The sequence below is a fragment of the Podarcis vaucheri genome, assembly GCF_965113315.1.
Source record: "Podarcis vaucheri genome assembly, chromosome: 7".
Taxonomy (NCBI): domain Eukaryota; kingdom Metazoa; phylum Chordata; class Lepidosauria; order Squamata; family Lacertidae; genus Podarcis; species Podarcis vaucheri.
In genome coordinates, this window is record NC_138765.1 from 98,396,421 (window position 1) to 98,410,273 (window position 13,853).

Sequence of the window (13,853 nt, forward strand, 5' to 3'; positions counted from 1 at the left end):
CCTCCGTCCACACTGCCCAGGCTTGTGCCCCAGGGAAGTCACTCCAGTGCTGCTATAGCAGCAGGTGGACTTCACCCCCAGAGGTGAACTCCATTGTCTCAAGACTGAAGGACGCTAACTTCCAATGTTCCAGCTCTCGTGTGCCATTTTTCAGCAGTTCATTTTTTGAACCTGCTGCTCCATAAGCCTGGGATATTTCTCCACCTTTGAGCCAAACAGCTACTTATTGAAAGTGCATTTTCTCTCTCTGTCTGTCCTGCTGTTTTTTCATGATCTTCCTTTCTCCCCTCTGCATTCCCTTTCTCTTACATACCATAGTTTATTAGATTGCAAGCCTGGGAGTCAGACTGTGCCCCTCTTTGATTTCTGCGTGGTGCCCAGCAGGATGCTGAGGACAGCACAAACAGCAAATGTTGGCGAAAGGTCAACTGCAGGAATCAAATAGTCCTCATATATAGAAATGACAGAAATAGAAGATAAAAGAAAAACAAGCAAAATGGTTCAGGGCAGTTAAAGGTGAAGAAAAGAAACAGAAATCATGCAGGATTATAATACTTCAGAATTTTGGGCAGCTATCCCTGAAGCCTTTGGAGCGCAGCTGGAGTCGCTTTCGCTGAAGCCAAGGAGAGTCCAGATAAGCTGTTTAAGTTTCAAAGAAACTCAAAAAACAGGGCTGAAAAGCTCCTGACTGCTGATGTTAAAGACTGGTACAGGGAGTTTCCAATCACAGGTTTTTATACTGTAAGGCAAAAGAATTTTTAAAGGGACAGACCATCTAGTTCAAACAAAGGGGGGATTGCTAAGATTTGTAAAGAATAACCAGAATAATATTAAATAGAGTTGTAAGAAATTATTACAAGAAGGAACAAAAGTCGATATAAGAATTGAGACCTGACGGAATTAAGGAACCAAATATAAAAATAAAATACGTTTATTTCTCAAAATATCTGCATTTATCTCAGGAGTTTGAGGTTTATAAATGATCAACCATCTGAAATCCACTGCCTTACGTTTAGCTTCTAAGAAGTGAGATGTAAGAGGTGCTTCCGTAACGTAACGTTCTGTAAAGGTAATGTTTCTGTGCCATTTCTCAGTTCCGCGACTGTCTCCCCCCCCCCCATCAGCCTCACCTGTGGAGCTCCTCTTCGGACGGGGAGTACTTGGCGGTGACGTCAGCCAGGTCTCCGAAAATCTGGTTGCCGTAGACGGTCAGCGAGGAGAGGAGGGCCAGCTCCTGCCAGGTGGAGCCCAGGAGACAGGTGTAGTCCTTGATGGACAGCTCGCCAAAGAAGGGCAACTTCTTGACCCAGGCGATCTGGTGGAAAAGGAGCTCATCGGCCAGGCGGCAGAGCAGCGCAAAGAGCTCCGACTGGGTCACTTTGTACCTGCGGGAGGGAGAGCGGTTAGGGGCCCAAAGCGAGTGTCGGTTATGGGCCCACCGGCCGACGTTGCATTCGCACCGTTTAATACCACCCCTCCGTGGGTTTCTTTTTCACGGGTCTGCTTTGCATTTTTTAAAGGACGCGGGTGGTGCTGTGGGTTAAATCACTGAGCCTAGGGTGGTCGGTTCGAATCCCCGTCAAGGGGCAAGCGCCCGTCACTCAGTCCCTGCTCCTGCCAACCTAGCAGATTGAAAGCACATCAAAAGTGCAAGTGGATCAATAGGTCCCGCTCCGGAGGGAAGGTAAACAGCATTTCCGTGCGCCCCCCCCCGTGTGACAAGGCTCCCCACTGTGCTGCTCTGAGGGGGCCAACAGCGGGCAGAAAGGGGGTGCGCCACTCACCCGTCTTCGATGAGCATGGGGGTGCCGAGGGGCCCCATGTCCTCGGCCGAGACCAGCTGGCTGATGAGGAGAGCGGGAGCCTGGGGGTCAAGGCTCCGGGGGGGGGGCAGCAGGGCCGAGTGCGCCGGGCAGCTCTGAAGGTGCGGGAGGTATTGGTAGGGGGTGGGCCCCAGGCCCCCCAGGTATGGATCCCTGAGTGCAGCAAATCCGTTCAGCTCAACAGATCTGCTGGAATAGGAAAGGCGGGGGTTAAGAGGCAGGGGTAGGGGGGCGCAGGAAATGGAAGAGGGGGGTCCAGAGCTTCAACCATTCCATGCCATGATTAATTGTTTGATTGAATCAATATATCAACCGATACCAACGATGGCCAGACTTGGGGATGTTTTGGGACTACAATTCCCATCATCCCTGTCCTGGGAGCAGGCGATGATGGGAGTCAAACGTGGCCTTCCTGCTGTTTGGGGATTACATTGCCCATCTTCCCTGACCACTGCTCCTGGGAGCTAGGGATGATGGGAGTCAAACGTGGCCTTCCGGCTGTTTGGGGACTACATTTCCCATTATCCCTAACCACTGGTCCTACAAGCTATGGATGATGGGAGTCAAATGTGGCCTTCCGGCTGTTTGGGGACTACAATTCCAATCATCCCTGACCACTGCTCCTGGGAGCTAGGAATTATGCAAGTCAAACATGGCCCTCTAGCTGTTTGGGGATTACAATTCCCATCTTCCCTGACCACTGGTCCTACGAGCTAGGGATGATGGGAGTCAAACGTGGCCCTCTAGCTGTTTGGGGACTACAATTCCCATCTTCCCTGACCACTGCTCCTCGGAGCTAGAGATGATGGGAGTCAAACGTGGCCCTCTAGCTGTTTTGGGACTACAATTCCCATCTTCCCTGACCACTGCTCCTGGGAGCTAGGGATAATGGGAGTCAAACGTGGGATTCCGGCTGTTTGGGGACTACAATTCCCATCTTCCCTGACCATTGCTCCTGGGAGTGAGGGATTATGGGAGTCAAACGTGGGATTCCGGCTGTTTGGGGACTACAATTCCCATCTTCCCTGACCACTGCTCCTGTGAGCTAGGGATGATGGGAGTCAAACGTGGCCCTCTAGCTGTTTGAGGACTACAATTCTCATCTTCCCTGACCACTGCTCCTGGGAGCTAGGGATGATGGGGGTCAAACGTGGCCCTCTAGATGTTTGGGGACTACAATTCCCATCTTCCCTGACCACTGCTCCTGGGAGCTAGGGATGAATGATGGGAGTCAAACGTGGCCCTATAGCTGTTTGGGGACTACAATTCCCATCTTCCCTGACCACTGCTCCTGTGAGCTAGGGATGATGGGAGTCAAACGTGGCCTTCCTGTTGTTTGGGAACTACAATTCCCATCTTCCCTGACCAGTGGGCCTGGGAGCTAAGGATGATGGGAGTCAAACGTGGCCCTCTAGCTGTTTGGGGACTACAATTCCCACCTTCCCTGACCACTGGTCCTGGGAGCTAGGGATGATGGGAGTCAAACGTGGCCCTCTAGCTGTTTGGGGACTACAATTCCCATCTTCCCTGACCAGTGGGCCTGGGAGCTAAGGATGATGGGAGTCAAACGTGGCCCTCTAGCTGTTTGGGGACTACAATTCCCACCTTCCCTGACCACTGGTCCTGGAAGCGAGGGATGATGGGACTCAAACGTGGCCCTCCAGCAGTTTGGAGACTACAATTCCCATCTTCCCTGACTACCGCTCCTGGGAGCTAGGGATGATGGGAGTCAAACGTGGCCCTCTAGCTGTTTGGGGACTACAATTCCCACCTTCCCTGACCACTGCTCCTGTGAGCTAGAGATGATGGGAGTCAAACGTGGCCCTCCAGCAGTTTGGAGACTACAATTCCCATCTTCCCTGACTACCGCTCCTGGGAGCTAGGGATGATGGGAGTCAAACGTAGCCCTCAAGCTGTTTGGGGACTACAATTCCCATCTTCCTTAACCACTGCTCCTGGGAGCTTGGAATGAATGATGGGAGTCAAACGTGGCCCTCTAGCTGTTCGGGGACAACAATTCCCATCTTCCCTGACCACTGGTCCTACAAGCTAGGGATGATGGGAGTCAAATGTGGCCCTCTAGCTCTTTGGGGACTACAATTCCCATCTTCCCTGAACACTGCTCCTGGGAGCTTAAGGGTCATGGGAGTCAAACGTGGCCTTCCGGCTGTTTCGGGACTACAATTCCCATCTTCCCTGACCACTGGTCCTGGGAGCTAGGGATGATGGGAGTCAAACGTGGCCCTCTAGCTGTTTGGGGACTACAATTCCCATCTTCCCTGACCACTGGTCCTGGGAGCTAGGGATCATGGGAGTCAAACGTGGCACTCTCGCTGTTTGGGGACTACAATTCCCATCTTCCCTGACCACTGCTCCTGGGAGCTTATGAGTGATGGGAGTCAAATGTGGCCCTCTAGCTGTTCGGGGACTACAATTCCCATCATCCCTGACCACTGCTCCTGGGAGCTAGGAATGATTCGAGTCAAACGTGGCCCTCCAGCAGTTTGGGGACTACAATTACCATCATCCCTGACCACTGGTCCTATGAGCTAGGGATGATGGGAGTCAAACGTGGTCCTCCAGCGGTTTGGGGACTACAATTACCATCATCCCTGACCACTGGTCCTATGAGCTAGGGATGATGGGAGTCAAACATGGCCCTCCAGCAATTTGGGGACTACAATTACCATCATCACTGACCACTGGTCCTATGAGCTAGGGATGATGGGAGTCAAACATGGCCCTCCAGCGGTTTGGGGACTACAATTACCATCATCCCTGACCACTGGTCCTATGAGCTAGGGATGATTGGAGTCAAACATGGCCCTCCAGCAGTTTGATGACTACAACTCCCATCTTCCCTGACCACTGGTCCTATGAGCTAGGGATGATGGGAGTCAAACATGGCCCTCCAGCAGTTTGTGGACTACAATTCCCATCTTCCCTGACCACTGCTCCTGGGAGCTAGGGATGATGGGAGTCAAACGTGGACTTCCGGCTGTTTGGGGACTATATTTCCCATCATCTCTGACCACTGGTTCTACGAGGAAGGGATGATGGGAATCAAACGTGGCCTTCCGGCTGTTTGGGGACTACAATTCCCACCATCCCTGACCACTGCTCCTGGGAGCTAGGGATGATGGGAGTCAAACGTGGCCTTCCGGCTGTTTGGGGACTACAATTCCCACCATCCCTGACCACTGCTCCTAGGAGCTAGAGATGATGGGAGTCAAACGTGGCCTTCCGGCTGGTTGGGGACTACAATTCCCATCATCCCTGACCACTGCTCCTGGGAGCTAGGGATGATGGGAGTCAAACGTGGCCCTCTAGCTGTTTGGGGACTACAATTCCCATCTTCCCTGACCACTGGTCCTGGGAGCTAGCGATGAATGATGGGAGTCAAACGTGGCCTTCCGGCTGTTTGGGGACTACAATTCCCATCTTCCCTGACCACTGCTCCTCGGAGCTAGGAATGAATGATGGGAGTCAAACGTGGCCTTCTGGCTGTTTGGGGACTACAATTCCCATCTTCCCTGACCACTGCTCCTGGGAGCTAGGAATGATTCGAGTCAAACGTGGCCCTCCAGCAGTTTGGGGACTACAATTACCATCATCCCTGACCACTGGTACTATGAGCTAGGGATGATGGGAGTCAAACGTGTCCCTCCAGCGGTTTGGGGACTACAATTCCCATCATCCCTGACCGCTGCTCCTGGGAGCTAGGGATGATGGGAGTCAAACATGGCCCTCCAGTAGTTTGGGGACTACAATTCCCATCTTCCCTGACCACTGGTCCTATGAGCTAGGGATGATGGGAGTCAAAAATGGCCCTCCAGCAGTTTGGGGACTACAATTACCATCATCCCTGACCACTGGTCCTATGAGCTAAGGATGATGGGAGTCAAACATGGCCCTCCAGCTGTTTGGGGACTACAATTACCATCATCCCTGACCACTGGTCCTATGAGCTAGGGATGATGGGAGTCAAACATGGCCCTCCAGAAGTTTGGGGACTACAACTCCCATCTTCACTGGTCCTGGGAGCTACGGATGAGGGGAGTCAAACATGGCCTTCCTGCTGTTTCGGTATTACAATTCCCATCTGCTCTGACCACTGCTCCTGGGAGCTAGGGATGAATGATGGGAGTCAAACGTGGACTTCCGGCTGTTTGGGGCCTACAATTCCCATCTTCCCTGACCGCTGGTCCTGGAAGTTAGGGATGATGGGAGTCAAACGTGGCCCTCTAGCTGTTTGGGTACTAAAATTCCCATCATTCCTGACCACTGCTCCTGGGAGCTGGGGATGATGGGTGTCAAACATGGCCCTCTAGATGTTTGGGGACTACAATTCCCATCTTCCCTGACCACTGCTCCTGGGAGCTTATGAGTGATGGGAGTCAAATGTGGCCCTCTAGCTGTTCGGGGACTACAATTCCCATCATCCCTGACCACTGCTCCTGGGAGCTAGGAATGATTCGAGTCAAACGTGGCCCTCCAGCAGTTTGGGGACTACAATTACCATCATCCCTGACCACTGGTCCTATGAGCTAGGGATGATGGGAGTCAAACGTGGTCCTCCAGCGGTTTGGGGACTACAATTACCATCATCCCTGACCACTGGTCCTATGAGCTAGGGATGATGGGAGTCAAACATGGCCCTCCAGCAATTTGGGGACTACAATTACCATCATCACTGACCACTGGTCCTATGAGCTAGGGATGATGGGAGTCAAACATGGCCCTCCAGCAGTTTGAGGACTACAACTCCCATCTTCCCTGACCACTGGTCCTATGAGCTAGGGATGATGGGAGTCAAACATGGCCCTCCAGCAGTTTGTGGACTACAATTACCATCGTCCCTGACCACTGGTCCTATGAGCTAAGGATGATGGGAGTCAAACATGGCCCTCCAGCTGTTTGGGGACTACAATTACCATCGTCCCTGACCACTGGTCCTATGAGCTAGGGATGATGGGAGTCAAACATGGCTCCAGCCTGGCCTCTCCCCTCTTTCTGCAGGTGGAGCCCTTCTCCTAGCGCTGACTCTTGGGGTGACTGGGAGAGGAATTTGGAGGTCTTCGATATATGGTCATGTTCATAACCGCACATACATAGATCAGCACAGGAAGACTGACCTGGAGCCATTTTGATTCCTAAACTGAGCAAATGTTCTCTCTGCAAGGTCAAAGTGGGAAAGCCTCCCCATTGTCTTTTCCTTCACAAATCCTGCCTTAAGGTTATGTCTCTGTTTGAAAAGGGTGAGCCTGTGACCTGACTCAAGAACTAAGTATTTTTCACTACAAAGGAATGGCCAGGCTCCCCAGGCAATCCAATCAAGTAACCTGCCAGACAGGAGATAAACAACAACAGGAGAGAAACAATATTCAAAGCTCTGTTTTAGTCCGCGTTTTCGGTGATGTCGGTGTGATGTATCTGAGGGGTGGTCTTAGGTTACACCCCTTCTGTGATGTATGTATGATGTTTCTGGGGGTGGTCTTGATCTTGTTGTTGTTTAGTCGTTTATTCGTGTCCGACTCTTCGTGACCCCCTGGACCGGAGCATGCCAGGCACTCCTGTCTTCCACTGCCTCCCACAGTTTGGTCAAACCTTCGAGAACACTGCCCCACCATCTCGTCCTCTGTCGTCCCCTTCTCCTTGCGCCCTCCGTCTTTCCCAACATCAGGGTCTTTTCCAGGGAGTCTTCTCTTCTCATGAGGTGGCCAAAGTCTTGGAGCCTCAGCTTCAGGATCTGTCCTTCCAGTGAGCACTCAGGGCTGATTTCTTTAAGAATGGATGCGTTTGACCTTCTTGCAGTCCATGGGACTCTCAAGAGTCTCCTCCAGCATCAGAATTCAAAAGCATCCATTCTTCGGCGATCAGCCTTCTTGATGGTCCAGCTCTCACTTCCATACATCACGACTGGGAAAACCATGGCTGTAACTACACGGACCTTTGTTGGCAAGGTGATGTCTCTGCTTTTTAAGGTCCTGATCTACAGGGTGGCAATTTCAAAAGTCTTTATAAGGCCTTGCAGACCATCTTTCTGGGTCCTTCCTCTCTCCTGCAAGTGAGGGGAGCACCCTGTTGCAACAGTTCAATCAAGGCCAAGCCTACAGGCTGCTGTTTTGCTCCAAGTAATCCTGGTTGGTGTCTTTCTTTTTTGTCCAAGGGAGCCCTCGGATTTTCCCGTTAACAAAGTGAAGCTGCGGAGGAGGCCCAGGAGGCGGTCCAAGGAGCTCCCCCTTCCACAACACCCCTGCCAGGCTGGCCTCTTGCATGTCGCCCCCTTTCCAGCAGGCGAAGCTGCAGGGGCCACTCACTTCCTGGCCCTCCAAAAATGGAGGAGGCCTTGGACCCTGGATGAGCCTGAGAGGAGCCTTGAGGGGGGCAGAGAGGGGCTCTTGCCCCTTCCCAGACTTTTCCTCCAACCATTTATTGCTACTGTTTATCAAACTTGGCCACCCTCACCTCTCCTGCAGCCCTGGAAGGAAAAAACAGACCCACAGCATGCAGTTCTTTTCAAGGCGTGTTTATTCTCCAGGTTGGCTCTGCCCCACGGGGCTTACAGTCTACAGCAGAATCTACACAGAATGGGGAGGGGGGAGCTCTGGGCTCTGGGGGGAGGGAAGGGGGGGCAGGTCCTAGTCCGTATCGAGAGAGAGAGGGCCGAGGGGAACGAAAGCTGCTCTGCCTGGCCGTCTCTGCAGGGATGTTGCGGGGAAACGGGCTCCTTTTGCACCCAGGTCTCTAGAGGGGATAAACCTGGGTCTGGACTGTACCACTTCAGGTCCCCCAGAGGGGGAGGTAAAGGGACACCCAATGACCCACATTTATTTATTTTGGGGTGGGAGGGATATGCTGATTTTGCTCAAGTCAGTCTCCCCTCCTCCAAAAAGGTTCTCTCCCACAATCCCAAAGACAACACAGGCCCCCCGTCAAGAGTCTCCCAGAGCATGTGCAGAGTCAGAGTTCAGAGATGCTTTTGTTGCGATTCCTGTCCTGCGGGGGGTTCGACCAGATGACCCTCAGGGCCCCCTCCCAATTCTACACTTAAATAATTTCACAGCACGGAAGTGAGGAGGGGCAGGGACTGCCAGAAAGGGGGGCTTTTGCTATGCACAGATCCGGCCCCCTCCTTAAAATCACAGCTGTGAATCTGCAGGATGCGAAGCCAAGCAGACCCCTGACCCCAAAAAGGCAGGGGAAGGGGGCTTCCCACAAGGGACCAGTGGGGCAAGACTGGGCAGCCAAAGAGGAGGGACCCAGGAGTCCGGGGGCCTACGATCCACTTTGCTCTTTCAACGGGATCCGGAGACAGGCAACAAACCAAGCCGGGAGCCCAGAGTCCGTTACTGCAGAAAGAAGAGAAATCCGTGAGATACTGACCCGATTCAGAGAGGAAACATTAGCTGGCTGGGGGTTGCAATTGCAGGAATTGCTCCACAAGAACCCTGCGAAGTAGGCAGACTGGATCCTGCCCCCCAGCCCCCCTGCGAGCTTCATCATGGCCAGGGACTGGGGATTCAAACCCAGATCTCTCGGCCAGGGCCTAGTCTGGCCCTCTCACCACTGCACCGCACTGCCTCTCAGTGGGTGGCACAGAGATGTTTTTTAAAAAAGAATAGAAAAATGAGGAATCGAGAGAACTTGGCAGTCTTGGGCGTATCTTGGGCACTGACCTCGGATTTGGGCTTCTCCGATTTGGGTTTTTCTTCAGAAGCTGGAAAAAGGAGGATAATGAAGCAGGGAAAGGTGAATCCCGAGAAAACCCAGGGAAATGGACAGGAATACTTGAAAGCATGCAGAAAGCTGAGACGGAGACCAACATTTCTGAGCCGCTGGGCAGGGATGTTTTTAGCAGGCGACCCAAGAGAGTCTGGCCAAGGCGCCTGGTTGGTATCAAGAGGCAGAGAGTTCCAAAGAGCCTTGGAGCCGGGAGGGACCCCGAGGGTCATCTAGTCCAACCCCCCGCAAGGCAGGAATCTTGAACCCACAACCCGGAAATGAAGAGCCTCTCCCAGCTGAGCTTCTTGTACTGGCAACTGTGGGAAAGGGGAGTCAATTGGCCAGTGCCAGTTCCGCCAATCAAAGGTGTCAGGTGGTGGAGGAGAGATTTCTCAACTGCTTTTACTGTCAATATTTGCATGGTCTCAATAGATTCTGAATTGTCTCCCCCAGGAAAATATGTCTATTTTTCATTATAATAATTAGACTTGCTGGAGGCTGGGTTATTTGTTTTGGTTCTCATTTTTATCATGTACGTTGTGTTTTCATCGTGCATTTTTATGCCGCAAACTGCCCGGAGATCCAGAAAAGGAGGATGCTGTGCACATTTATAGAATCCTAGAATTGTAGAATCAGAAGGGACCCCAGGAATCTCAGCTAAAGTATCCCCTAAAATATTGACCAAATGGTAAAATAGGACCATATTGATAACAAAAATAACAGTACAGAAGGGGTGGGTGGGAACAACCTTACCCCATCGGAAGAAGGACCGCAAGACCCCCAGGAGCACAATGGCGACCAGGAACAAGCCGATGGCGTCCTCCAGGGAGGGGCCCAGGGACCCGGGGGGGGGGGGAGAAGGGGCAGAGGCAGAAGGGGGGCGTCAGAGAGGGAGAAGGGGGGCGACGTCAGACCCCCACCCTGCCTTGGCCACCCAGTGCAGGTCCCAAAGCTGCACCTTCGCCCCACCCCCCATATCCTCCCCCCATGCCCGACTTGATCAGTGCCAATTCACAGAATCCTAGTTGGGAGGGCACCCCAGCGGTCATCCAGCCCAACCCCCTTCAAGGGAGGAATCCCAGCTAAATCACCCAGGACGGGCGACCCCCCAACCTCCGCCAGTCAGGAATCACACCCGCAGCCGATCTTCTGGGCCTTGCTACCCAGCCCCCAGGGGACCCCGCCACAGACCCCCAAGTGCAGACCCCCACCTGCCACATGGAGCACGACCGCCTTCTTGACCCCCACCTCGCCCAGCCCGGCGTGGCCCACATGGCAGACGTAGGAGACCCCGTGGTCCTCGGTCGGGACGGGCAGCAGGCGGGCGAAGCTGGTGAAGCTGAAGGTGCCGTCAGGAGCCTGGCGGTGCCCCGAGTCCCCGATGTCCAGGAAGCTGTCCTGGGGGGCGTCGGACTCCCTCCGCTTCCAGCTGACCGAGGCACCCAGAGGGAAGAAGCCGGAGACCTCGCAGGCCAGCTGGGGCCAGGCACTGGGGGGCACGGAGAGCGTCGTGGGGCGCAGCGTCACCTGGGGGGGGGCTCTGCAGGGCGAGAGGGAGTGAGCAGAGCGCCCCCTGCTGACAACCAGGAGCGCTGCAGGCTCCCAGCTGCCGGGAGGGGAGAGGGGGGCTCTTGGATTCCAATCCTGAGGAAGACAGGGTCCCTGTTGGCTTGACCAAGTGGCCAGGCGCTTCTTAAGGAGCCTCCCAGCCCAGGGGCAGTCTCTCTGGATCGCTTGGTTCTTAGAAGCGTAGAATCAGACAGGTGGAAGGGATCCCCAAGGGTCATCTAGCCCAACCCCTGCCAGGCAGGGATCTCAGGGCAATTTGGCCACTGCGAGGTTTAAGCACTCTCCCTATGTTCTCTTGGCGCCTCCAGGCCCAGGAGCAGTCTATCTGGATCCCTAGGGCCTGGCCGGCATTTGGCCACTGTGAGAATGCAAGATGGGACCCCCCTTTCCCCTTCCTTCCCCCCGCCCTCCCTGCGAGGGAGACCCCCCGGTCGCTCACTCACCCACCACCTGGGCGTGCAGGTGGGGCAGGTAGACGGTGCAGATGTAGGTGCCCTTGTGGCGGACGGCCACGCTCCGCAGGCACCCCCCGCGTGGCTCCGTCGAAGGCCAGCACCACCTTCCCGGCCCCCCGGAACTGATGGCGCCACTCCACCGAGAAGGCCGAGGCCGGCGCCGAGAAGCCGCAGTGCAGGACCGCCGGGCGCCCGAGGCGGGACTCCAGGCGTGGCGTCCGCGTGAAGACCGACAGCACCGCTGCGCAAGGAGGGAGGAGGGTGAGGTGAGCGGGAGAGATCCCCAGCGGTCATCTAGACCAACCCCCGTGCAAGGGAGGAATCCCAGAAGGGAAAAACAACAAACCCAGGGCTGTGTTTAGCAGATGCGGTGCCAGGCTGCAAATGTCTGCCCGATAGTGTTGGGGTGGCCGTAGCTGCGCACTGCCAGCCATTGTGGGGGGCGCAACTCTCCCCCATGCCAATGCAGGAGAGCGATCCCCCGAGAGGCCAGCGCCCTATGGGAAAGACGGCTCTGAACAAACCCACCATCTATTTGATTTATTCATTTAATTCCGTGGTTCTCAGATTTGGGGGGGACCCCCATAAACGCTCTCCCTTTCAGCCAGTGCCCTAAAAGAGGCGCCATGGTTTGGAACAACTGTTTGCACGACCCAGTAAGATGAAAGCAAGATTTGAAAGAGCAACAATTACTTGCCAAATGACTCAAAATCCACTTCAAACTACTCCAAGTAGTTCAACCCAGCAGATGCATTTGATCCAGGGATTTCTGCTTTCCGCTTGCCCCACGGTGCCCCCCACCCCCTGACCCCCAGGAGGGTGTCACCAATGACTTTGGGCACTCCTGATAACGGCTTTTCTGCCCCGCCTTCTCCTCCCAGGGGCTCCAGGCGGCCTCCCTCCCCTTCCCCCGCGCTGACCCTGCGAAGCACCGACTGGCCCTCGGTCCCTCTCTCCCCGGCTGCGGGCGCAGGGCTCTCACCGCTCGGCCGCTCCCCTTCCGCTCGCCCGGTGGGACCTGCGGTGGTGGGGACGCTGCTGACCCCATCCTGCTGCTTCCAAGGCGGGGCCTCCTCCGTGTGCAGGACGCTGCTGACCCCGAACTCGGCCTCGGGGGCCTGGATGCTGGCGATGAGGCACTTGCCCCTCTCCAGGGCGCGGGGGCAGCCCCCTCCGCCCGCCAGCCCCTCCGCCCAGGCGACAAAGTGGGACTGCGTAAGCGTTGATCTCGCAGGAGGATTCCGCCTCGCTGGCATCCCGACTCAGCCAGGGCGGGGGGGGGTGGCCGAGGCCTGACCGCCCCACAGGGCCCCAGAGGGGTCTGCCGGGGGGACAAAGCGGGGGGAGGTGAACCAGTGTCTGGGGGGGGGGGAATGATGAGCCTGGTCTCTCCACTGCCGGACCCCCCAACCTACATCGCAGGGGGTTGGAGTGGATGACCTTTGGGGTTCCCAACTCCACCCTTCTGGGTCAAACCAAAAAAACCAAGCAGCTTTGTACCTCTGAAAAGTGGAAATGTTGAGGTTAGAAACCAATCTGAAGTAGATCCAGAATAAGCATAACTAAATAAAGTTAATCCACAACAATAGGACTCCTGAGTTCTTGAGATGATTTCTTTTGTCCATTTACTGTATTTATTTTTCCCAATTGGAACTATAAAGTGGTGATTTTCTTGAGTCAAAATGAGAGTAACCCTGAACCATTTTTAGGAAAAAAACACTGTACCTATATACCAGAGAAGCATGTATGGAACTGTAGTTGTTTGTATGTAGCAGGAACACCCCGCCAATCATTCAGTTTGTACAAACTTCACACACTCACACTCACACACGACATACGCTACGCTTCTGTTATAAATTCATAGAAAAATCAACCATACATCGGATTTGCACTGTTCTATTTTTTATTTTACTCCATATGACAAGGACTATCAAAGGGGGGTGGCTTGTCTCTGGTCAGCCATAATCCCTTCACCATCCCAGCACATCCACAGGAGCCCTGCCCAGTTGCTATGTCAACCCTGATGATCCCAGACAGAAGACCATCAGGATCACAAAGAACTTGCATATGGGAGTGGATTCAGCATGGACTGGAACAAAGGACAATGATCAGCTCTTCCCTCTGGGGGCAGGAAACTGCAAACTCCCCTCTGTCACCTGGAAGTGACTCATGGGCAGGGGGAAAGGAGGAACCTGCCAGGTGACAGGACACTCAGGTTACCACCCCCCCTCCTTTCTGTGATGAAGGTGTGATGTTTCTGGGGGTGGGCTTGACCTGGAGG

General features: G+C 54.4%; 1 protein-coding gene and 1 pseudogene across 2 annotated transcripts; both read right to left on the reverse strand.

Annotated features, from left to right (window-relative positions):
• Positions 1-966: 966 nt before the first annotated feature.
• LOC309537918 (nuclear receptor subfamily 6 group A member 1-like) lies at positions 967-1,885 on the reverse strand. The gene is made up of 2 exons (XM_082233062.1): positions 1,785-1,885; positions 967-1,385 (listed from the first exon to the last, which is right to left on the reverse strand). Exons 1-2 carry the CDS (start codon positions 1,820-1,822, stop codon positions 1,127-1,129), a joined length of 297 nt encoding a protein of 98 aa, XP_082089188.1. The 5' UTR covers positions 1,823-1,885; the 3' UTR covers positions 967-1,126.
• A 6,451-nt stretch (positions 1,886-8,336) lies between these two features.
• Positions 8,337-13,197, reverse strand: LOC309537618 (tapasin-like; annotated as a pseudogene). Its single transcript has 7 exons — positions 13,157-13,197; positions 12,591-13,108; positions 11,561-11,813; positions 10,760-11,086; positions 10,302-10,391; positions 9,503-9,543; positions 8,337-9,175 (listed from the first exon to the last, which is right to left on the reverse strand). The product of its transcript is annotated as a tapasin-like (transcript).
• Positions 13,198-13,853: the final 656 nt, after the last annotated feature.

Bases quoted from the DNA above. Each gene is read 5' to 3' on its own strand.
- LOC309537918 (XM_082233062.1), bottom strand. From the start codon at position 1,822: ATGGGGCCCCTCGGCACCCCCATGCTCATCGAAGACGG. The intron at 1,386-1,784 runs GTGAGTGGCGCA...TCCCTCCCGCAG, and splicing joins CCCATGCTCATCGAAGACGG to GTACAAAGTGACCCAGTCGG.